The sequence below is a fragment of the Podarcis vaucheri genome (assembly GCF_965113315.1).
Source record: "Podarcis vaucheri genome assembly, chromosome: 1".
Classification (NCBI taxonomy): Eukaryota; Metazoa; Chordata; class Lepidosauria; order Squamata; family Lacertidae; genus Podarcis; species Podarcis vaucheri.
This window is the reverse complement of record NC_138759.1, coordinates 71,178,409-71,203,539: the sequence shown is the minus strand read 5'-3', so window position 1 is coordinate 71,203,539 and position 25,131 is coordinate 71,178,409. Positions and strand designations below refer to the sequence as shown.

General features: G+C 38.8%; 1 protein-coding gene and 1 long non-coding RNA gene across 42 annotated transcripts in view; one reads left to right on the top strand and one right to left on the bottom strand.

The window, feature by feature from the left end:
* The window catches only part of LOC309516744, a 116,288-nt gene that overhangs the window by 41,205 nt on the left and 49,952 nt on the right, over window positions 1-25,131 (top strand). For 15 of the 40 annotated variants that reach the window (XR_014213029.1, XR_014213030.1, XR_014213031.1 and 12 more), the window contains 2 exons: window positions 7,425-7,504; window positions 12,522-12,724. This is a non-coding gene — a long non-coding RNA (uncharacterized lncRNA). Of the gene's footprint in view, window positions 1-7,424; window positions 7,505-12,521; window positions 12,725-13,756; window positions 14,836-16,766; window positions 16,852-20,243; window positions 20,311-21,451; window positions 21,491-24,163; window positions 25,093-25,131 lie in introns of those variants that run through there. The other 25 variants (XR_014213027.1, XR_014213028.1, XR_014213032.1 and 22 more) reach the window with 17 other exon arrangements.
* The window catches only part of SBF2 (SET binding factor 2), a 227,000-nt gene continuing 210,406 nt past the window's right edge, over window positions 8,538-25,131 (bottom strand). The window contains exons 35-44 of one of the 2 annotated variants that reach the window (XM_082192752.1): window positions 23,191-23,317; window positions 21,329-21,456; window positions 19,885-20,118; window positions 17,500-17,604; window positions 16,851-17,044; window positions 15,974-16,061; window positions 14,842-14,973; window positions 9,656-13,603; window positions 9,173-9,620; window positions 8,538-9,063 (exon numbers count right to left, since the gene is read on the bottom strand). In XM_082192752.1, coding sequence (XP_082048878.1) covers window positions 13,505-13,603; window positions 14,842-14,973; window positions 15,974-16,061; window positions 16,851-17,044; window positions 17,500-17,604; window positions 19,885-20,118; window positions 21,329-21,456; window positions 23,191-23,317 — 1,107 coding nt within the window. In that variant the 3' untranslated portion in view covers window positions 8,538-9,063; window positions 9,173-9,620; window positions 9,656-13,504. Of the gene's footprint in view, window positions 9,064-9,172; window positions 13,604-14,841; window positions 14,974-15,973; window positions 16,062-16,850; window positions 17,045-17,499; window positions 17,605-19,884; window positions 20,119-21,328; window positions 21,457-23,190; window positions 23,318-25,131 lie in introns of both variants that reach the window. The other variant, XM_082192753.1, reaches the window with a different exon arrangement.

Here is a 25,131-nt window from a genome sequence, read left to right as displayed (position 1 = left end):
AATGTTACATAGAAGAAAAAAAAGGTGAAAGGAGCTAAACTTGAATACAGTGGTACCCCGCAAGACGAATGCCTCGCAAGACGGAAAACTCGCTAGACGAAAGAGTTTTCTGTTTTGGAGGTGCTTCGCAAAACGAATTTCCTATGGGCTTGCTTTGCAAGACGACAATGTCTTGTGAGTTCCTGTGGGGTTTTTCCCCTTCCCCCCTTTTTCTAAGCCGCTAAGCTGTTTATCAGCTGATCTGATCAGCAGATAAGCCGCTAAAAGCCGCTAATAGCACTAATCCGCTAATCCGTCAATGGGCTTGCTTCGCAATACGAAAAAACCGCTAGACGAAGAGAATCACAGAACGGATTCTTTTCGTCTTGCGAGGCACCACTGTAATGAGCTTTATTCATAATGCAGTAATACCTTGGGTTAAGAACCTAATTCGTTCTGGAGGCCCGTTCTTAACCTGAAACTGTCCCTAACCGGAAGCACCACTTTAGCTAATGGGGCCTCCTGCTGCTGCCGCGCTGCTGGAGCACGATTTCTGTTCTCATCCTGAAGCAAAGTTCTTAACCCGAGGTACTATTTCTGGGTTAGCGGAGTCTGTAACCCGAAGCGTCTGTAACCTGAAGCGTCTGTAACCCGAGGTACCACTGTACATTCAGATAACCATGACTCATGGGATACTCGGGGATACTCATCAAATACTCGCATGTAATTCTTAGCTGTCATGATGGTCACTAGGGTGGAGTGGGGTCCTCCATGCATGCATCTTGCAGGACTTTATCTGCTGCTTGTTCGATTATGTCTTTGTGATTGTACTTTCAGCATATTTCGTTAGGCTTCTTGAGTCATTTGAGTCTTGAGCTAGAAGGGCAGAAGTGCCCTCCTCTTGCTGTTACTGTCTCTGATCTCAAAGCTTCAACCTCCTGTTGATGTAGAGAACAAGTCATTCCTTTTTCTTCAGCTTTTATTGCATTTTTTTGAAGTTTTGCAATCAGTGTTCTGTCTTTTGCAGTATCTATATCTATAGATAAACATATAGTTTTTGAAATGCTACTGTTGTAATAATTTTGATGTAATTCAGATTTCAGGGTTCAATGTGTTGAAATATCGCATTGAAAGATGGATCACTCTCTTACCACATAACTACCACTGAGGAGAAACTCACCTTTAGCTGTTTTGCAATACAGTGGTAGCCATTTCTTGTTTTAACAGCTTTGTACATCCTCTCCTGTACCATTGTGAGGCCTTTTGTTGAAGACAGCATCGGTTTGAAGTGTGGGTGGGGAGTAGATTTGGAACATGTTGCCTGCCCCCAGAGGCATTTGTTTTCAGGGTGGTGGATGTGCAATTCAGGCCACTGGCGGGCCAAACTGAGAATGTCTGACTGCCTTAACCCAGAGCCCCGGGTTGTAGCTGTCTCTTGGGCCAGGCCTCTCATTCACCCTATTTGCAATCTCTTTCCCAAGTTTTTTGGCCTCTGCCCCTTTCCTCAGAGCGGAACAGCTTCTTGTTTTGTTTTGCCTTATTTTGGCAAGTCCTTCCATGTAGGCTTATGTGCGTTTCCAGTTTTCCAATAAAAAGGCTAATGTGCTCAGTTATATTTTAAACCTTTTGGGGAGTCTGGGGTGGGAAGGAGACAAGAAGCACTATTGTCATGCAGGAATTTCATGATGTAGATTGTTTGGTTGCATGTCCTCCTCATTCTCCGCTACCGCCTCTCACCAGTTACATAACAAGTCGTGTTCTCGGCTTGTTGTGAAGAATTTTGTGTCCACAGAGAGGCACATGGAGGACCAGAATGTGCAGCAACATGGTAAACAACAGCTGCAGGGGCTCTATGGCATGCATTGATCTTGGACTCAAGTACCAAAAGACTGTATTACTTCTAGGAAGAGAAAATTTGAGGAGTGGGTGGGCTTTGTCTAAGGTGAGCATAAAACTTGGGGAGAATTGGTGAGGTTGATTAAGTATATTGATTTTTACCTTGCAGAAATATTCATATATTTTAAGATGCTTCTACATAAAGGGGGACTTATTCAACTACATCATACTACATTGTAAAATGTAGGCTATAGATCTGCTGGATCTTTCAGAATCCATCCTTAACTAGTCTAACAGTATAAACCCAAGTCCATGAATTATACATTGTAGAACATGAAATTGCACAATGAACCCTAAATGGTGGTGGGTGAAAGATAAAAACAAATTTAATAAATTTGCTAAATGTAGAACATTTTTACCCAGAAAAGTAGCATTATTTTGCCATTTAAATTTGTTGGCATGAATGAATAATGTTTGGCGATTCATGCTCTGGTAACTTCCAGGTTAGGCTACTCTAATGCGGTCACATTTGCAGGTTGTCCACAACATGGCTGCTAAGTGCAAGCACATATTTTGTCAGTGTTGAAACCACTGCACTACTCTCCTAGTCCATTTTATTTTAAAGTTTTCTAAGCTGTTTTATAGGACAGCATCATTTTTAGGCAGCTTACAAGATAATAAATACATTATATTTTTGAGGAAAATATTGGTGCTTAACTTTAAAGCTCTATACATCCTCATTGGTACCTGAAAACTTGGTGATTTGAACATGAACCTACTCATGCTCTCGGGTAATATTTGAAGGCCTCCATCCAAGTGCCCCTGTCAGCTGAGAGCAGCTTTCTTGGTTTTGGCATTCTGTTTATGGAAGAGTCACTCACCTCAGTTATCTTTCTGGCACTTTTAATTTCTTCCTTTCTTTTTTAAAAATATTTTTATTAGGAATTTCAAAATAACAATCAATCAAAAATACATCATCCTCATCCCCCCCATTTCCCCTCCCCCTCCCCAAAAAGAAAGAAAGAAAGTAAATCCTAACTCCCACCCGCCCAGACTTCCCCCAACTCCTCTCTCTGGTTTTTTAGCACATGTTGTTCTCTGCATGTTATAAAATTGTAAAGATCCTTAAGTTATCTATCTATATGTTATCAATAAAAGGTTTGTGTATGTTTATTCAAAACCTGCCAAGGAGTCCAATTCATTTTGTTGTTTCTTTAAGTACTTTGTGAAAGGTTTCCACTCTTCTTTAAAGTCACAGTCATCTTTGTCATGTAGTTTGTGTGTCAGTTTCGCCAGTTCTGCGTAATCCATCAATTTTTCTTGCCACATTTCTTTAGTTGGGATTTCCTCGTTCTTCCATCCTTGTGCTATTAAGACTCTTGCTGCCGTTGTCACATACATTAGGATGTTTTTCAAGTTCTTTGGCAGGTCTTTCCCTATAATCCCTAACAAAAATGCTTCAGGTTTTTTTACAAATGTTAGTTGGAACGTTTTCTTCAATTCATGGTATATCATTTCCCAATTTTTTAAAATCTTACTACAATCCCACCACATATGGTAAAAAGTCCCTTCTTTTTCCTTACATTTCCAGCATATCTTTGAAGCAGTTTTGTACATTCTTCTTATCTGCACTGGTGTTATGTACCATCTATACATCATTTTCATATAATTTTCTTTCAGCAAAGAACAGTCTGTAAATTTTAAATCAATTTTCCACAACCTTTCCCAGTCATCCAACATTATTATGACCTATATCTTGTGCTCATTTAATCATAACTGATTTCACCTCTTCATATTTTGTTTCCCATTCTAGCAGAATGTTGTATGCACCTTTCAACAGCTTCACTTTCCCTTCTACAACTTCCTTTTGAAATCTGGATGTTGTATAACTAAATCCTTTCTTATTGTCTTCTTTGTATATTTCATGTAATTGTCGACAGTGTAACCAACTCTGTAAATGGTCTTTTATTTCATCATATTCTCTTAATTTCCATTTTCCTTCTTGATCCTTTAGCAAATCAGCATATGTAAGCCATTTTCCTTTCTTTCCAAGTGGTTTGAGCAGGAAAGCTTCATGTGGTGAAAGCCACCAAGGGGTCTTCTTTTCTAACAGAGGCACTTTTAATTTCTAACCCATAATGGAACTGTTTCAGTTAAGAACATAGGAAGCTGCCTTATAGTGAGTCAGACCTTAGGTCCATCAAGCTCCATATCCTTTCAGGGTTTCAGGCAGAGAGTGATCTTTTACATACAGGCCACATGCTCTGCCACTGAGCCACAACCCTTTCCCTTAAGGGAACTGATGCTTTTATCCTGCTGTTTATTTGCTAATGTTGTATTTTTGAAATCTGTTGTATTTTTGCACACTCTTGTTTTTAGTAGATTTAGGAAAGCCACCCTGAAATAATTTTTGCATCGAATGAGGGGGTATGTACGTATATAAAATAAGTAAATCATGATCTGTATTCTGGTGCACATTTAGCTCTGCAGCAATTAAAACCTGGAAAATCTATTAGTGTGAGCATTACAAACTGAAGTTTATTGAATGACAACCATACTGTGTGCACCAAACACACTCTGCAAATTAATAGGCTTGTCCTAAAATCACAAAGTAGTCCAGCTGGGGGCTAACACACAAACGTTTATGCTGGAGGAGCTGCTGTAGCAACTGCACGTTGCATTTAGAGATTGTGCTTTGACCTTTGGGGCATGTTGACTTTGTTAATATACCACGTGGAGTGGTCAAGGACATGCCTTTTACACACTGTTGCAGAACTAGCTTAACTTTGTTCCTGGCTCTGCTTCATCTTCCTCAATGGCAACTTTTCAGGCTGCTGTACACATCCCTACCACAAAAGGAGAGAAGGCCGGCACTTTATCATGTACTACAAGTCTGGAGTAGATTAGAATCAATTTACTTGGATAATGCTTTTTGGAAAAAATTGGATTCAGGCACTGGAGGAAGGGATCAGCTGCTTTGAAGAGAATTTGGAATTTTACTATTGAAAGATATCTCATCAAATAAAGACCAAGGGAACTAGAAGATGCCCTGGCTCACTACTCACCCACCAAGGTTTGGAAATAGACTGCTTGAAACCGTGTGACAACAAGTGGTAGCTATGACAGGTCACAGGCTTATGCATCCGGAACTTTAAAAGCAACCCGATCTGCTATTTTGTCCCAATTTAGAATGTAATCCTTCTGTTTATTTTTTTAGTTTATTGGAGGTTCATTGTAGGGTCTTTCAATTGTAAAATTCCAAATACGGATGTTTCGGTATTATCTTCAAGCGCAGGTCAAAGTATGCAGCAGTGCTTCACAGCTGGTGTTTGTCTAAGGAAGGTGGAGCTATGTTCTGCACAGAAAAGTTGGAAGAAACTTACAAAAATAAAGCCTAGGCTGAAAAATACAGAAAGTAGGAAAGCCATAATTTGTGCAATTATAAAACTAATAGTAAAAAGGATCTCGAGAAAATCTCTGGACCTAGATCTGTCAAACATGCAAGATCTTATGCAACTCCAGAAAAATAAGTTGATTCAAACCTTCTTGTATATATCTTAACACACCCACACAAGGTTGTGAATTAGCAAAGCAAAAGTGGTAGTTTATTCCTGATTAATGTAGCAATGTTTGCCAAGAGAGCTTCCCACAAAACAACATGTCAGACATCATACATGGTTTTTGTTCCAGTTGCCCCCTTGCTTTCCCAGTGTCTTTGTATGGCACTTCGCTTGCTGGGGCCAGAAGTTGTCCTAAAATAAAGACCATCTGCCATAGGACGCTACTAGCTGTGCTGTTTGACATAATTAAAGAAAGATGTGTTTTAGGCCTGGTTCAGATGTAAAGCCTGGGGGAAAATTTTCTTAAGTAATTTTTATTTGCGTTTTCACATACAGTTCAAAAAGGGTAAGTAAAGCTTAAAAGGAGAAAATTGAAAACAAAACCAGGGCACGACACAAAACAAATGTATTGCTCTGCTTTCCTTTGGACCACACCAGCAAGGCCAGGGCGTGGGTCTCGTTGTCTGGGCAGCCCAGGACTTCCATACACACTGTCCAGGCTTGTGTCCCGGGAGGGCACTTTATTGCTGCTAATGCAGCCGTTTGGGTGGAGGTGTATTCCTTGACTCACGAGACAGAAGATGCCAACATTTTAGACACGGAGGCTTTCCTCAGTGCTCTGCAGGAGATACCCCAAAGAGGGAAGATATTTGGCAGAAGGAAAATCAGCCTTGATGGGATGATGTTTGTATCACTCAGGTTGGCTGTCCGGCTCAGCCAGGAGGGCTGAGTGGAGAGATGCCTCTGCTCAGTCCAGCCCCTACTCCCAAGTTTGGCATAAAGTGGGGGAGTAGGGAGTGGATTGCTCTGCTCTTCTCTAAAAAATAAATGTGATTGTAGGTAGATTCTGCATTACTGTTCATATTTTAGGTTCATACTTTAAACAAGTAATCATTTTTAAAAGATTTAAAATAGTCCATTAAAACAATTCCCTATTGGCCCAGCCTGCATCTGCTAAATGCCAGCCTCAGATATGTTCCATCCACATAACACAGTGTCAAAATACAGTCCTTTCTAAGTGACACTATATCTAAAGATTAGCCAAAATTATTTGGCAGTCTGTTTGCTAGCCACATAAATAAAGCTTTTATGTAATAATATCATGTAACGCAGGGAAAAGAATGCAAAGCATAGAAGAATGATTCAACTAGGGCAAAGGTAAAAATGGTTGAAGTTCACCAAGTGAAAGTGGGGTTTAATATTTGCAAAAGGATCCAGATAAATATGTTGTACTGCACTATCACACAGTGGCAGTTACAAAAATGGACTTTAACCATCTGTAATGTTCTCATATGGATGCAATATTAGGAATCATGCACATTGGTGGGTTGAACATGGCAATATCGTGTTGCTGCTTAAGAATGTAGTTACAGAACTAGACTTTAGATCATATGGGAGCCAAATGTTTGGAAAGAAATGAACATCATCTGGCAGCAGGCCAGGTAGAAGGTGTGATAGTTATTCCTGGAATGAACAGGGATTTTATTATTTTTTTTAAATTCCAGCTCAGCATTTCAACTTTCTGAAGTGACCATTTGGTAGCCATAAAGAGCCAAAACACTTGCATGATAGCAGATATGAAAAATAAGAACACTGTGTGCAGTCACTTGCATTCAGCCCAAGGACACTTAAAGATCAAATAAAGATAACTGCCTGGCTATGATGGGTTGTACATATTGGAATGTTAATAATGAAATCACTATACTAACAAAGTATGAGAAAATTACATGCATAGATGGTGATGCTAAATTTTATCATAAACCACTTTCCCCACATCTGTTAACTTTTTGCATTTAGTGTACTTTGATTCACAGATTTAGGATGCTGTAGGTCTGCTTATTGTGTTTCCAATTAATTACTGACAATCCTGTGCTTGAGATAGGAAGAGGAAATCGATTAGTATGACACACATAGTATAACGATGCACAGTTATTTTATTCCAGCTGGAAAATGGAGACGGTGAAGCAAAATAAGTGAAATGCCATTGTAAATAATGTATTGATGTTGTCGCAGTAGCATGCTAAGCCAGTATCTGGGCCTATTTTGCAGGTCTTAGACCAGCACATGCACAAGGACTTGGAGCTGAAGATGTGATCTGACAACAGGCTTTGCAACTGAAGAGATACAAGGTGATACAAACACTCTTTCTGTATTGTTATATCTGCAAAGTGCAATTTACACATGAGATAAATTCAAACAAACTCATTAGCTTTTGCTTCTATAGCAATAATTTCACATATCCAGGTAGCACATTTCCATTCTAACGTTGTTGCCCCTAATTTGTGCTTCCTAATTAGCACCTATGGGACACGGGTGGCGCTGTGGGTTAAACCAGAGCCTAGGGCTTGCCAATCAGAAGGTTGGCGGTTCGAATCCCCACAACAGGGGTTAGCTCCCATTGCTTGGTCCCTGCTCCTGCCAACCTAGCAGTTCGAAGGCACGTCAAAGTGCAATTAGATAGATAGGTTCTGCTCCGGCGGGAAGGGAAATGGTGTTTCCATGTGCTGCTCTGGTTCGCCAGAAGCGACTTAGTCATGTTGGCCACATGACCCACAAGCTGTACGCCGGCTCCCTTGGCAAATAAAGCGAGATGAGCGCCGCAACCCCAGAGTCATCAGCGAATGGACTTAAGGGTCGGGGGTCCCTTTACCTTTTAATTAGCACCTGCTTTTCCAGCTGTTTTTCAAAGTTGCCCGTTTTATATTTGCTCTGCTTCCTTCTCAGTCTCCTATTTTCATTCCTGTTTTTAGTTCTCTCTTTCATATTCATTTTAGTATGTTCTAATTCCGGATGTACCTTTTAAATTAAAAAAACATTTTTTCTGTGCAGCGATTAGGGCTAGGATGTACATCAGAAGGGCTTAAACAGCACAGTTAAACTCACCTGAATACTGAACGGAATCACTCACACAAATGGCTTATTATGCAGAGCTAGTTCATAGTTCTCTGTCATGTGTGAAATGGGCTTTACAGTACTTTGCAGTTTGCCATCCTTTTTTAAAAAAAACTAGTTGTGTATGTGCCCTCCAAAGATGTGCATGTGTGAGAGAGAAATTTCTGTGGAATTGTGATGTAGCAGGATGCTGCAAGTGAGAAGAAAAATCAAGAAAGCCAGTTATACACAGAAACATAATAATCCTCCCCCCCCAAAAAAAACTAATGCTGGAAGGGACAGGACAATATTTATTTTTTGTTTTATGTAAAAGCATTTATAAACAATTTAATACTTTTTAAAATCTCAAAGTGGTGTACAACACAAAAACAATAAACAATATCATTAAAACAACAATACAATATAAAATAGTATAATAAAAGTATTTTAAAACAAAAGAAAGAATTAGGGATCCACAGCAACACAATGCCACTCACTGAGACAGTCCAGGAGGATGCCATGATCAGTGTATTGAAAGCCACTGAGAGATAAGCAGTGTATTTTTTTGTTGTGCAACAAACATAAAACAGGGTCTTCCATCCAAGGCCTATTTTGTCTCAAAGCTGGTCTTGAACCCAAACTGAAATGGGTCAAGATAATCAGCTTCCTTCAAGAGTGTCTGCAGCTGGATTGCTGCTATTCCATAGTAAAATGAAGGTCTTAGCAGGATTGCGGGCTCTGATTTCTGGAAAATCCCCCAAAGCATTAATAAATTCTAATTCCACAAGTCTTTGGCAGTAGACACTATGAAGGACCCCTTTACCACTGTAGGAGGAAAACACGATGTAAGACCAAACGTAACCATGTCTGACCAGGACAACGGTCAATTCAAACCTCTCCCTCCCCACCCATATTCAGACTGCCACCCCTCACACCCTGAGGTAAAGACCAAATCAGGGTATGTATGCGACATCCTATGCATTGGGCTGCTGACAACTTTGAACAGCCCTGTGGATTTCATTGAGAACATGAAGTTTTGATCTTACCCTACACTTGATAGAAATATTGAGCTACCAGAACCAGTGCCATGGAATTCTCCCAACACCACACCTTGAGGCTACCAAAGTACAGGCCTTCATAGCCCAGCCCAGGATGGAAAGGCTTCCTGGTGAACAAGACGCAAACTCTATGGGCCACAGAGACTCCCCTTCTCTGGACCTCCAAACAAGGTGGATGCTGCACCAGATATCTGTTAAACCTTGCATCAAATCCACTCTGCCCAACTCACCCAGGTCTCAGTAATACAGGCTAGACAGATTCCTTCATTCGTAATCAAACTAAACAGTAGCACCAACTCAGTTGGCCACCAGGTGCCTGTAATGAATGGCCTGTGTAGTCATCTAGATCACCCATACACCCAATGGCCCCCCTACCTGTGGTCACTTGTATAGGGTCACCATCAGTCTCCTCTCCTCTACTGTGTCTCACATCTCAACTCATAAACATTCGCTTCCAAATCTCAGGACCCTGAATAAGAAGCTCCCAACACAATTGCCCAACAGATCACATTGCCACCGACCATATATCTTGTGGATGTGTCCATGAATGGCTGCCATGCTCTTATCAGGTCACCATTTCCCAGCACTCTGCCTCTCAATCAAAATACTGGGTTAGGCCTTGCACCCAGGAATCAACCCAATCAACAAGTCAAACCAACCAGGTAATCATTAGTTTGAGGACGACCCTACAAGAATCCCTGTGGAGCTGATGATTAAGGCAGATAAAGGTGCCTGCTATTAGGAACTGCCAAGTCAGGGCTGGCTGGCAATCCTAGGAAACCAAACTTCTTTGCAGAGCCAAACTGCCCTGCAAGAACATCACAGGTCAAAGTGACAAGCAAGCAGCAGATGTGGAGGAGATGGTCTGAGTGTCTTCTGCATCTGCTGCTACGGGTGACTGCTAACACTTCATGAGAAAATCTACTCAAAATTATGTTATCTACATTAAATTTAATATCTGGGATGTGAAAGATTGTGAAACATTTGAACATTAGGAAAATAACAAAACAAGTACAAAGGTTACCACCATAAGATGCTTATATTGCATGCAAAGAAACCCAAGAATAGTGCACTATCTGAATAGAAAATGTCACCAGTTTATGGGCTATATAATATACTTGCTCTATTTTTTATCATAGAAATTTCACAAAATCTTGCTGTTGGCAGCTATGCCCTAAATTACAGTGTGTTTTGGGGAACATTTAAAGATAAACTGGAGGGCATACTTAGAATAATTTTTTGATGAAGTGTTACTACTCAATGAAAAGGCCTCCTAAACCAACTATTTTCCTGTAGACAATGGAAAATGCCAGATGTCTAAGCCTTCCTATGGCAGTTCTGGTGCTAAAAGGCTCAAGTAATCAACTGTTGTTGAACATGCCATTTGTATATTGTATCCATATTCATGTTGCATGTGGATTTTTTTTATTTTTTTTTGTATTCACTTAATACAGAAGCACAACTTTTCTAAGTAAGTAATAATAGTGAAATATTACTGGCCGCCTGTAGTATTAATGGAATGTTGTGAGTTTAATAATGGTAAAACACACTTAGGAACAAGTTTTTCCCACATACAAGATGGCACTTGCCTGTATAAAAATATGAATTTTATTGCAGGGTTATTTGGAATATAATTTAACTGTACAGTTATATGAGGCAAGGTATTTATTGTATACCACTCGGTAGAGGAAAGAAGGGATGCTTTCTTAAGAAGTATCTTTATTACAAGTTGGTTAGCATATACTAGTTATGTAACATACATAAAATAATTAAAATTGGCTAGTTACAACCATAGAAGTAGTGTACATTTTAAACAACTATAGAACAGAATAATTATACAAAGTACATATAAAAGTACTTCATATACAAAGAAAATACATGAATGTGCAAACACCATTTTTCATAGGTGGTGGTTATTGGCTGAAAATGCTAGAAAAATCCTTCATTCCTGTTTGTTTTTGGGATTCCAATGTATTTAAAACAGATGTATTTCCTAGTCTGAGTACAATGTGAAATCTGTATTCACTATTTACTTTAAAAAATATAGAAAAAGTAGTGGTTTTTTTTTAAAAAAGGTAAACAATTTCAGTAACTGAAATTCTATAAATGAAGTCAGTTTGGTTAGTTGGTAGTGACCCAGTTCACATGAGATTGTAAACCATGGTTTGATGTTAGAATGAAAAGCCACAATGAGCCTTGGGCTAATATGCTCCCTTCCTCACCTCTAGCACACTTGTGATGAGCAGAATGAAAGCTCTCTCTTCCCTTTTATATCAACCACATTTGAATATTATGTCCAATTCCTAAACTGTACCTGCTATTAACTATCGTTAGTGAAAATACCCCAGCTTTGTAAAATATGGGTTCAAATTGCCTTGTTTTTACTAATTACAGTTAAGACCAGTCATCCCCAAACTCAGCCCTCCAGATGTTTTGGGACTACAACTCTCATCATCCCTAGCTAACAGGACCCGTGGTCAGGGATGATGGGAATTGTAGTTCCAAAACATCTGGAGGGCTGAGTTTGGGGATGACTGGTTAAGACTAAACAGTTTGAGTGGGAAGCTTTTGAGCTGTTCCTCTTTGCTGCACCAGAAGAGGAGGGAATAGCATGCAAGCCCAACACTCGCTGGTTTGTCATTGTTACACTTGACCATAGTTTAGCATGACATGTGAATGTAGCCATTAAGTTACAAGCAACATTACTAAACACTAGAAAATACTGACCAGTATGTACAAGCGCTGACATATTAGCTTGATATTTAAACATATTAGTACTTAAAACAAAAACATGACATGTTAGCTATCTAGAGACTCCACACTCAAAGTCATCACAGATTGCACCAAGTCAAACTTGTTATTAATTTTGGACTGTAAAAAAACCAACAACATTCCTCAAAGATTTTTAAGATGAACAAACACAATGTTAGCATATGTAAAAAATCTAAAAACATTCTTCCAATTCATGTGCAAAAATGTTTTTAAAGTATCAAATCACACCATATTATGCCCAATTATGTACATATTCTTTATCTGTCATCACTGTTATCTAGCTAGCATTCTGCTATAAATAATTTACCTCTATCCTTCAAATGTCTGCTTTCAAGGATTTCAGTGCAAGTGTTTGTTTTGTTTAGTGCATTTATCATTGTGTTATTTCATTTTACAACGAGCAGAACAGCACATAAATTAATATACAACTTTTTATATTTCTTAGGCTTTTCTCCCAAGTGATTTGTAGAAGGTTTCGACCTTTGTCAGTTTTATTGTTGTCTTCATTTATCTACTGCCACAGGTAAAGAGAATGTAAATAAAAAATGATGTATCCTTCAACTATCTAGATATATCTGGAGACAAAAATATCAGGAAAGAAACCTTTCTTAAACTTTTTTGGTGTCTAGAATAAATGCCTTAAGACTCTGTCATGCATATTTATTGGTTTCCAAACCATGGTTACAGGGCTAGAGGATAGCCTGCACAATCCATTCTTTCCATCCCCTCTGGGTAATCTTTTGGGAAGTGCAGCAGCTCAGAGGGTTGGAGAAGTCTCCTGACAAATGTGGGCTGTGTTGTGTTGGGTGGTAGTGGGGAGGGAAAAATTACCTGAAATTTGGTTGAGGAACCTTGCATGAGCCTGATTATAGACACTTCCCCCTTCCCACTATATAGCCCTGTACAACCACAACCAACATTTTTCAGGAGGGTCCCTCAGCTGCCTGGAAAGGCTTTTCAGAAGAAAAAAATAGTTGTGCAAACTGTATTTTGTTTATGCACCTGTGGGATACAATTCTTAATGGGTCTTGAAGATTTTAATAATGCTGTATAAGATTTACTAGCCTGATAATTGACTCCCTTGCTGAAACACTGGAAAATATAGGGTTATTTGGAAGAAACTGTTCACAAATAGCAAGTCTGAGATAACAGCATATCCCAGTACAAAGCAGCCTGGTCATCAGGCCTGCAATTCTATTGAAGAGAACCATTTTGCAGGCAGAGAAGTTAATTGATTTTGAGTGTTTTCCATATGGAGAGTCATAATACAGGCTATATGGTTAAGGAAAGGCGATGTTTTGAGTATTTATGGCTGAAATATAAGGCTGCTTGATCTGCAATAACAAATCTTCTCATAATCCAAAGTGATTTTATTTTGCATATGGAATCATTTCCTTTTTGCTGTTGGCAGCAAAGCAAAATTCCTAATTATGCATCTGAAATACAGCTCTGTATTCGGTCCATCCACTGCTGGGCACTTTGTGCATCTTGGGCACAGAAATTATATACACGTTTACTTGTCTTCAGCTGCAAAATGAAAAGTAAAGATAAGAAAATTTCCATACTTTCTTAAGCATAATTTTAGAGCTTATTGTGGCCAATTTATACTTTGTGCAGCACACATTAATTTGGTGTTTGTAGATCACATGTCTCCCAGTGATAAATTGTAATTTTTGACAGGAGGACCCAACTATTGAGGAACTACTGCCAGCTCATGGTTCCCATTTCCCCTTCAGACATTAGAAGGTTTACCAAGACAGACAGCAAACTTGCCTCCTTCAGGGTGTTTAAATTTGACATCTTAGATATTCTGGAAATATATGAATTGTCTTTCTTAAAGAGAATAAAATACACAGTCTTTAATAATGGCTAGAATTGATACTTCTTGAGATATTGTATTGTTTGTATTTCATCTTCCCAGAAAAAGTTGGGCTGGCAACTTGAAAATCCTACATACTAAGTAATAACCCTCAAAAGGTTACTTTTTGTTTCATTCCAATATATATAAAGTTGTCAATTTTGGTTACAGAGGAGTTCCATGCATTTGGGCTGACAATGGCTTCCAAACAAGATATGGTGGTACCTTGTTCCTGAACAAAATCCATGCTGCATGTTTGGGTTCCAAAAAACATTCGGAAATGGACCAATTACTTCTGGGTTTTCGGCGTTTGAGAACCAAAATGTATGACAACAAAGCTGTTCAGGAACCGAGGTTCCACTGTACAGGCATTGTATGAACACTTGTGAACATTATTCCTATGGGCTCTTTTCTTCCTCAAAGAAGGTTTGGGAGGATTGCAGAAATCCAGCATATCATGCCTGTGACACATTACAATGAATTAGTGATACGGGGGTGGGAATTTATCTGTTCAGGATTATTGTCCTGCCATGTGTAATTTCTACTTTGACAGGCAGAATATTCAGGACATTTTTGCCTTACACTTGAGTAGGTATGCTGAAACTCATATTCAAAAGGATGCAGACATGAATAGCAGTGTGCTCTTTTATCAGCATTCAAGAGTAAAACCAATATATGTCAATCAAGAGCCTTACCTTAGCAGCAGTGTTTTATCTATTTTATTTTTTTAAAGTTTTCTTAAAATGGAAAAAGGGACTAAGGCTATCTGATGAAAACTTCAAAAACATGAAGTTTGCTTACTGTGAGTGTGTGTGTGTGTTTGAGAGACAGATGCAAACACACAGAGGGAGTAGGGATTTTTGGTACTAATATGAAGTAGTCCAAGGTCTGTAGCCAATATACTTACATCAAAGAATGCTCTCTCATTAGCATGCTTTGGAGCACCCATAGTAGGTGAAGCAGGTATCACACTTTCTACTTCTGCAAGATCGATATGGCCCTTGCAGCATGCATCCTCAACAGAATCATAATATCTTAGCTAGTAACGAAAGAAGAAAATTATACACTATGCAAAGGAACAACAAACAGATTACACACTTGAGAACCTAACAATTGCCATAGTTTTCACAGTTTGAACCACTAGCACTTGGGTAGATTGCAATTTACAATAATATTGGAGCAACTTGCTGCTTATAAATTCTGGAAAGAAATACATCAACCTAGGTACCAATCTGAAGAAGTGTGCATGCACACGAAAGCTCATACCAAGAACTAACTTAGTTGGTTCTTTAAGGTGCTACAGGAAGGAATTTTTTTATTTTGACTATGGCAGACCAACACGGCTACCTATCTGTAACTGGATCAATTCCAGTCTCTTTAGGGGAGGAGCGATGCAGCAGAGCACCCAAAGCTTCACCTTGGGGTTGGAACATTTTTTTTCAAAAAGATCTTTGATTGCCTAAAAATCTAACTGTCCTCTGCGTGAGAGATTACATAATAAACATAGACAGATGTTACAAACTCAGGAGCTATAATTAGGCATTTTGAATGGACTGTATTTTGAGGAGCCACCCATGGGTGATTAACTTGCAGAATTTATTGTGTTCAGAGGCAGCGTACCTCAGGATCAAATGCTGGGAATAAAACAGGGTGTGCTACCATACCCTGCCCAGTACTACTTCCCAGGAGCACCTGTTTGACAGCCACTAGACTAGGTCTTTGGTCTCACCTAGCAAGGCAGTTCTTATGGACCTATGTACAAGGTGCTGTGGAAACTCAACACACAAACTGAGCAGCTCATTTGCTGCTGTTTTCTGAAACATAGATTCTAGTCCGACGTCAGAAAGCATCTCCTTGCTTCACTGAAGGTGCCCAAACTCAGGCCTCTTAAAGAAACATCTGTAAGCAGGGAGATCAGATAGTACAATTGCTTTCTCCCCCCCCCAGCCTAGTGGTATAATTATTTATTGCAGTCTCTGCAAAACTTATTTTGCACGAATAATAAGATTATTCTATTAGAAAACAGAAGTAGATCTTACTTGGTGTTTGGTAACATCTAGCACAAACCAACGAGGTTTCCAGCCTTTCAACAAAGCTCCTCTTTTGTAAAGTGTACCTTCAAATGATCTTAAGGAAAAGAAAAGAAATATATATGCATTTACTCTTAAGCTCCCTAGTGTCACCTAAGTAAGCATTTATGTATCAGTATCAGTAATTACCTCATATTTCTCGCTAAATCCATGCAGTTAAATCCATATTTTCTTTAATGAGAATTGTACATACGTCCCTACAAGGTCAATGCATTTGGAATAGTGTGATCCTTGGATAACCATGAGGTTTAAAGTGTTTATCTGTTATCAAAAATACTGTTTGTATTGTATGCCAGACTATGTAGCAATTATTTCTCTGTGTAGAGTCTTAATGCAACTAGCATCTTGCCTCTAAATGAAATATGGCCATTAGGAGGAAAGAAGCCAGATGCCTTAGATTGTAAATAATAATTTAATGAGTTTCCCCAGCCACTCTGGACATACTTATGAATTAAGCTGAAAATAAAAATGCAGATTTAATAAATGGTTTCTCATTACTCAAAAGCATTAAATAGTCAGCATACATCCCCAGAAACGTTTCTTCTTTGAGCCAAGGATTTACCTCAAAATTCTTTTGAAGAAAAAAATGTAAATAATATGAATAAAACAGTATTTTAAAATAGCAAAATTTATAAGAGAGATAGTAGCTAGTTGTCTGTACTTGATTTGTCTGGCTTTCTATTTCAATATGGTATTGTTTTAATACCCTGATTACTTTTTTGTTATATTTGATGAACTGCAGTTTGAAACAGCAGATTAAGAAATGGATGTGACTTTCCTTCCTGGCTGAAAAAGAGGTGAATCATATGCTAACCACTCAAATTACCTATTTTCATCATTCTTTGATGTGAACTGATTGTACAGCGTAGTTACTCTCCTTTCCACACCATTGGAGGGCGAGATGTTGGTGTTCTGTTCTTCACCCAATCCACTGTCTGGTAGATGTAACAAAGACCTCTTTTGATAAGAATGCAGATTGGCAGACATGATTGCTGACGAGCCAGAAGGATGTCTCCGATGCTTTGAAAAAGTGATAAAATTTCAAGAAGTTTTAAGATGGAGGGGTAGTCAAGGTTTCAACAAAGCAACATTCTAAACTGGGATTCCTGGCTGGTTTAAGTTAGAACCACAGTGACCATTAAAACATTTTGGCAAGAGTACAGCACACCAATTCACAGAGTGAATTAAAAGTGTAAGGAGCTGAATTACTATAGCTGACCTCATTAGACAATACTATTTTCTTCATGCATTGACAAAACAAAGAGTATAGCTATTTCACAAAATTCTTAAAATTAGAAATAACCAGGAAGAAGGGAAAACCACCACTGTGTGCAAGTCCAGATCTAAGCAAATCTAAAACTGCCACTTTAAACAGGTAAGAATTCAATTTCAGAAGGTGCTTTGGTCACAACTCTTGCCAGTCTTTGTTTGAAGAAGGAATGCAATTACTGATCAGTGTACTTTCTGCCACTTACATTGTCCTGCCTTGTATCTTCTTTAACATTTACTTTGACTTTTTCCCACAATGGCTGCCACCTTTCTGGGCTTTGATTTAACTTGTTCTCCAATCTTTCGATTTCCTGAAAACAATGGAAGGGGTTTTTCCTGACATTAAATATTTCTGACGGTTTGTTTGTATCATTAAAACAAAAGCTATAACTGCTTGCCATGATGAAAAATGATGAAAAGGGCTGGATATGTTTTTAAAAGAGTACTTGCAAAATTCAGGCCCAGTGCTATGACATCAATATTACAAACTGCCAAGAGTAACATTTACCCTGTTTTTTCTAAGGAACAGTACCAAACTGTAATAAAAAACAAAAATGAAACAGAAAAACTTATTTAGTATGTATGCCAGACTGTAAGTTGTTCTTGTTGTGAAACTGGGAATTTGAACTCTTTGGTAGCCTCTTGCGACATTTTATTAATGTATGTTCCTGTGTGAATTTTTCGTGAGATAGGCGTTTGATTTGTGCATCTGATTAAACAATATTTAAAATTAGCTATGGTTTAATGCGAATGAGCAGCAAATCATGGATACTTGGCTCCTCTCGTGTTCCTGTTCCTGTTCCTGCTGGGCTGTCATGAAACAAGCCATAGTCTGGTTTATCATGTTGTCTGAACTTGGGCTCATGGTTTGTTCCTCTTGAAACAAACCATAAGCAGATGAATGCAGGAGCACAAGGAACACGAAACTTTGTGAAAGATACTATATGAGTAAATGTCAGCTATACCTTTAAACCAGCTTTCCCATTTAAGTGTTGTTCATGTTAACTTATCATGACACACAGTAATAAAACAAACTATGGCAGCATTGGCTAATATCACAAGTTTTTGTTACTTAAATTGAATAAGAGCATATTGCTTGTTCTTGAACTTCTGTTGTGAAACATTTGATCTTAATCCTTTAATAAAAATGCAGCGTTGTATTTATAGCAGGTATTAGCTTACTGGTCATTGTATTATCTTCTGCTTCAAAAGAGAAAGAACACTGAAAATAAGGTGGCAAGAAATGCCCTCAAAACTCTAATTTTAGGAAATCATCTGCTATGGTATGGCTCGGAGCCTAATGTTTAGCTCCATGACCCCAAAGAGCACTGTGCTCTGCAAATACAGCTCTCCTTCTGTTCACAGGGTTAAAAGTTAGGATCTAAGCCTCTATGTTCTAAAGCGAAGTATAAATTCTAGGACAGGGGTTGGCAAGGTTTACCTCACCTGGGCCAGTTTACTCCCGTGGAGATTGCTCCGTGGGCCGGATCGCATCTGTGCAGACGCAATTTCCGGCACCGCGGAAGTGAGTCCCCACTCTGCCGGTTTAGCGCAGCATGCGGGGACTCGCCAAGCGGGTGGCTTGGTTCGGGAATAGCTCATGGGCTGTTTAAACAACCCCTGTGGGCTGCTTGTGGCCCATGGGCCACAGGTTGCCAACCCCTGTTCTAGGAACATTGAAAATGTCATAAATAGCTAGTTGGAGCCCATAGTTATTATGTTTCAAAACCACATTTTATTTACTGCTAAATTACAGTTCTTCTAAACTGCAGAAGGATCATATGCTAAGAGAAAGGAAAAAACTGAATTCAAGTATATAAAGCCGAACATGGACTATTATTATAGGCTAATTTTGAATCCATTTTCCATAGTACGGAAGCACAGCAATTACTGATTGTAAGCTGAAAATATTTAGGCATTTCCCTGCCCCAAAAATTGATATGTTTGGTATGCATTTTTTTATTGCTTTAAAATAGCAATTAGTTCAGGAAAATGTCTTGCTGCTGCTTATTATAAAAACTATTTTAAAGATTTTAAAACACATCTTCCTAACACTTGTCTGCATTCAATACCCTTGATACTACCTAACCATTTTTCAATGGAATTTATTATTCCTTAGAAGTTAGCAGGATAACCACACTACATAGCAGCTCCACTTAGTTTAGGCAGACGTGGAGTTTATATGAAGCTAACCAATACATGCCAGTGCAGTTCTGTTGTACAATGAGAGAAGCTATAAGTTCTTTGTGTGAAATAGTTAAAAATACTCCAAATTGGGCATTTCACAAACAATATCCTAAAGACCACTCACAGACTTTAAAAAATCTTGCGATACATTTCAATATTTCCAGAAAAGGACTAACATCCAAAATGTATTGTATTTTGCTAACTTAATTTCTACAGACAATTGGTTGGCTTTCAGTTAGTCTGGGAAACAGGCATAGGCAATCCTAACTCAGAAAAAGGAGTGGTCTTTCCTTTGAGCCAAAATATCATTTTGCTCTATTTCTGCTTTCTTAAGGGAAATACATTTTTAAAAATTGAATGGATGTTACCTGACACCAATAGATGCTTAAAAAAATTATACTCACATTTAATAGGCTGGTGATGGCATCTGGCTGCACTTTGCTAATGTTGTCATAGCATGGCCAGACAATTTTCCTCTTACTGTGGGAAGGTGACATGTCCATTTGGTCAGGTTCATCCAAGGTACTACATTTTGCAGTTACCATGGCCCAGTCATAAGAAGGACCAGTAGCCAAAGTCTCCTCTGTGTAGTAATCCCACTTTTTAAGACTGGATATGTTTACATTTGGTTTTAATGCCTGTAGAAATTAATGCCAGCAGATTAATAATGCATAATGGCTTTCTGGTATCATTGTCCCCACTTCCTCAAAGGCCAATTGATGTGCACTACTTCAGCTGCTCTTCTGTACTTAACATTTTATAGATAACATCTGGAACATACCTGACCTGACCTCAAACTTTTTGCATTGCTGAAGCAAGCTGCCTCAATTGTAAGAGCAAGATAAATATTCAGTTTCCTTAATAGGGTAATAAATTCAAATTTCAGTTTGTCCATACTGTTCAGGGGGTACATTATCTCTTTATTTCAGTTCTAACCTTGGAAAGCCCTCCCTTTCTTTCAAATTCCATTTATCAAGGATATATTAGGCTCCTCATTCATCTAGCAAAATAGGTCAGAAAGGTCCTTTTGAAAGGATGTAATAAAATGCTGATAGAAATGGGTGATATTATTAAAGTAAATATGCTGAATATTATTTATAGACTCAGAAACCCCACCAATATACATGTTTAAATAAAAATAGCTTTGCAGATTTTTGGTTCGAAGATTTTGTGATGAGGAGCTGTCACTAGTTCTACTGATCCTGGTTTCAACTCTTTCCACAGTGCCAGGCATGTACATTTATAACTGTGTCACCAACAAAGCTATAGCTTTTCAGTAGTAAAACTAGGTTTAAATTCAAGAATTAGCATGAGATCACCTCCTGAGACCATGTCCCAGCGCCTTACCTGCTGCTCTGCCAGCCAAGTTGCTGTTTTAATGCAGAGTTATAGGATATTCTAGTAATAGGCACAAATAATTTAGAGGGAAATATGCTTGCCTTACATTGTCTGTACACCTTTGCCCCACAACACAAGCTTAAGGTTGCAGAACCAAAGCTGTTATTCCCCCTCTCCTAAAAAAAGCAAACTGCACAATTACTTCCTCATGCCCAGGTGGTTGTGTTTGGAAAACATTAATGCTTCATGCCAGATAGTGAAAAGTGCTTTTGAAACTGAAGGCTCTTCACAGTACAGGATTTTGCTTGTTAAAGAACTAAAAATATCCAACTGAGCATGCCCCAGCCATTGGATAGGCTCTTGGGATCTTGGCCATGGTTCTGTAGTCCTGTTTATGCTAGGTAACATTCAGGTCATCTAGGTAGTTCACTCAATGAAAGTCTCAAATGAGACACCAAACTTTATTCAGGTACCAGGATAATGAAGATCCTGAACCTTTCTGCTTTATACCTCTGTTTCAGCTGGTGCATAGAGGTAATTGAAGAAAACAGGACTTCTTTTGTGAATTTTGTCTATGCATTCCCACATGCAAACTCCTTTCTTGCCATGTTTCTCTCCTTTATCTTCAAACAGTGTCCCTAGAAAACAAGAAAACATAAGAAGTTGAAGGAACAATGGCCAGTGAGGGACAGCATTAGAGAGCTCCTCCCTGTTCTCCAGTGTTCTTATACGTAAGCTTGTGACCTTCTAAGGCTTCTTTTCTTTTCCTATAAGTTTGGAAAAGATGCATCTGATTATGTGTCAGGAGTACTTTCAGATATAAACATAATTGTAAGAAATTCAGCTGCCTTTTATTAACAGCTGCCTGTGACATCACAGTGTAATTTAACTGCTAATACCTGTTAACTAGCAGCACTAAATTGTGGCAAAAACGAGGACTCCTCTCTCAACTTGCTTACATGCCACAAGCAGGGAGCCACTGCAGAAAAGGCCCATTCTCAGTTGCCACCCTCCGGACCTCTTGAGGAGGAGGCAGCACATGAAGAAGGGCCTCAGAAGATGATCTCAGGATCTGGGTAGGTTCATATGGAAAGAGGCGGTCCTTTAGGTATTGTAGTCCTGGGCTGTTTAAGGCTTTATAGGTCTAAACCAGCACTTTGAATTGGGCCCAGAAACTACTGTATTGGCATGAATATAAGCCTCACTTCCCCCCAAATTCTGACTGTGAAAAGTTAAAGTACGGCTTAAATTTGTAACCTTACAAAAATTGGCTTTTACAGTATTGTTGCTGAAACAGACATATGGTAAAATGAAACGGGTGTGAGTGCCTGTGGAATTTTAAGGGAGCAGCTTATATTCAGGTATAGTATTTTTTTCCTTTTCTCCCCTTGAATTTTAAAGGGGTGGATTATATTCGGGTGCAGCTTATATTTGGGCCAATACAGTAATTGACAGGATTGGCGTTATATGCTCAAACCATCTTGCCCGGTGAGCAACCTGGCCTCTGAATTCTGCGATGTGAACTACTTAAGTGAGAAAAATAAAATTTCATTCTAATGGGGCTCCAAAGGGAATAGAAGCCTTCAAAGCTCTGAAGGCAGGACTTATCTGGGAGCAATGAACACACTTTACTTTTGGTGATATCACATATTGAGCTCTACCTTCTAGGCCAGAGCTTTCCAAACTTTTCATGCTGGTGACACACTTTTTAGACATGCACCATTTCGCAACACAGTAATTTAGTTTTACTAGCAAACAGGAGGTTAAACTAGCCCCTTTCCAGCCCTGGGAGGAGCATGGGGAACATTCACATGGCACACCTACCCACTGCAGCTGACACACTACTGTGTCGCGACACACAGTTTGGAAAGCTCTGGTCTAGGCAGTGTGGATATGCGGTTCCTAGGCATAGTGTCCTCCTTTTCCTAGTTAGGAAAAGGAGCTACTTGCCAGGAATTTTAAATGTCATAGGTAACTTCCAATGTCACAAGCTAAAAATGCAAACCATTACATGTCTGTTCATAAGTAGGCCTGCTGAGTTCAATGGAGTTTACGTCCTGGTAATTATGTATAAGATTGCAGCCACAGAACAAATTTCAAGATAGCAAAGGGTGGCAGGTATATTACAACAACTTCAATTACAGATAGGTAGCCGTGTTGGTCTGCCATAGTCAAAATAAAAAAATCCCTTCCAGTAGCACCTTAAAGACCAACTAAGTTAGTTCTTGGTATGAGCTTTCGTGTGCATGCACACTTCTTCAGATACACTTAGTTGGTCTTTAAGGTGCTACTGGAAACAACTTCAATGTTAACTTTAGTCAGTGCTTTAAAATTAAAATAAAAAGTAACACCAGCAAAACTGGGATCCTTACCATGTTCCAGTCTTTCATAGTCTGAGTCCAGCAAGAATGTTTTAAATCGATTGGAAACATAGTGAAATGCTACAAACTTCAGGTAATACTGATTGAATTCAAACTCTGTTGGATACTGGTTATGAATCTGAAATGCACAAATGATAGCAACATATATTACAACAATAATATATATTATTTAAAAAACCTAAACTTAAACAGCAAAATATATTATTTATCTTACTTTCATCGATCAGGCACCTCTGCAAGCTTTTCTGCTACAACCTTATAACTACTAGATTAAAATGGGTTTTTATCACTTCTGTCAAAGCACTATAGTGCTCTTAGGGAAAGGTTCCAAATATGTGTTTTAAAATTCTGCGGTCTTAATAAACAAACAATCTACTGTTACTGCTATTTTCATCATCATGCCACAATGCCACTTTTGAAAAGTTGTTACAAAAGCATCTCAGTTTGATTTGTTGAAGACTGATATTTTGTTTTCATACCTTGTATCATTATGAAGTTGCTAGCTGCATTGAGAGTTCTTGCAAACCAAATCATGGGACAGAAAGTGGGGGGGGGGGGACATAAAAATGCAGACCTTATTTAAAAATATTTGCAATGCCTTGAAATTCCAGATTTGGTTCAATAACAGCAATGAAAATCTTGCACCACACTGTCTGCTGGAACTGTATTAAAGCCAACTAGGGCAATGTGGTATTATTGTTTAAGTGGGCTAAAAGTGAAGTCAATATTTCTTCAAGTACTAGGAGTTACAAGGAATCTGTGATTGACTCACTAGGTGTTTTTTTTCAAAACCAAAAACCTGGAAAGCGGGGGGGGGGGGTGTTGTCCTGAAAATCTGTTAGCAGTAGTGGGGGAGGAGTGCTTTGCTTTTCACCCCTCCCACAGATGCTGCCTGCCCACAGAAGGAAAGTAAAGTCCCCCTCAGATCATCCATATAATATGTAATTTGTCCTTTTTTCTGCAGGAAAAGAATGGAGCAGGTGAAAAAGAGGCTGACAATTACCATTTCTGTTAATTACTTAAAATGGATAAGTAGCATTTACTGAAGATGTGCATCCATGCCAAATGGGTTTTGAAAACAGATCTATAAGTTCCCAAGTGATGATGATGTTGATGATAATAATACTATGAAAGGGAAAAAGCTACCCACAAAAACAATTCATTAAACATTTTTTTTATACCACCAAATTCCTAGTGCTTTCTTCAAATCTGGCAGGCAGGCATGATGAGAGTCCACAGCATCTAGAAGGCAGACATTGGCTACCCCTACCACAAATAGTCACTATAGAGGTAGTGGGGTGGAAGCTGTTCTCATCATTTCAGTGAGATTTCATTTTAGGTGTACCTTTGGATCATACCCAGTCTATGCCTAGCCTACAAAGAACACACATGGCTGAGACAGCAACATATGCTGTAACTTTTCCTCACTACAGTAAGGGTGGGGAAGTGGAAAGAGGTAGGAAGAGAAGAAATAACTTTCACAGAGAAAAGTTTTATGCAAATGCAGCATTATAACAACACATTAAAACTGACACGGGATTCTGGAGAAAGTGATGGAAGCTTTCTAGTGTGACATCACTGTCACAAATTCTGTCTTCCTAGAAACATCTACAAGAGCTACCAGATGTTGCTATTGTGAAATAATGATTCACATTAATAATTCAGCTGACACCTGGAGATACTGGCATAAACAATGGCTTTTTGTAAGATGATGCAGTTCTAATTTAAGAAGCCCTGTTTTATATGTTCTTTCTAGTTGAAACAAGGACGGCTTTTTTCCGCAGGATCATTCCAGTCTCATTCAGCGTGTTAAAAGTGGCATGCCATTAAAACCTTCACTTATTGCTTCTGATTGAATTTGCACAGCAGATCCAAAATAAAGAAACAGAAGGATTCCATTGTCATCTTTATGCAGAATGAATTACCGGTAAT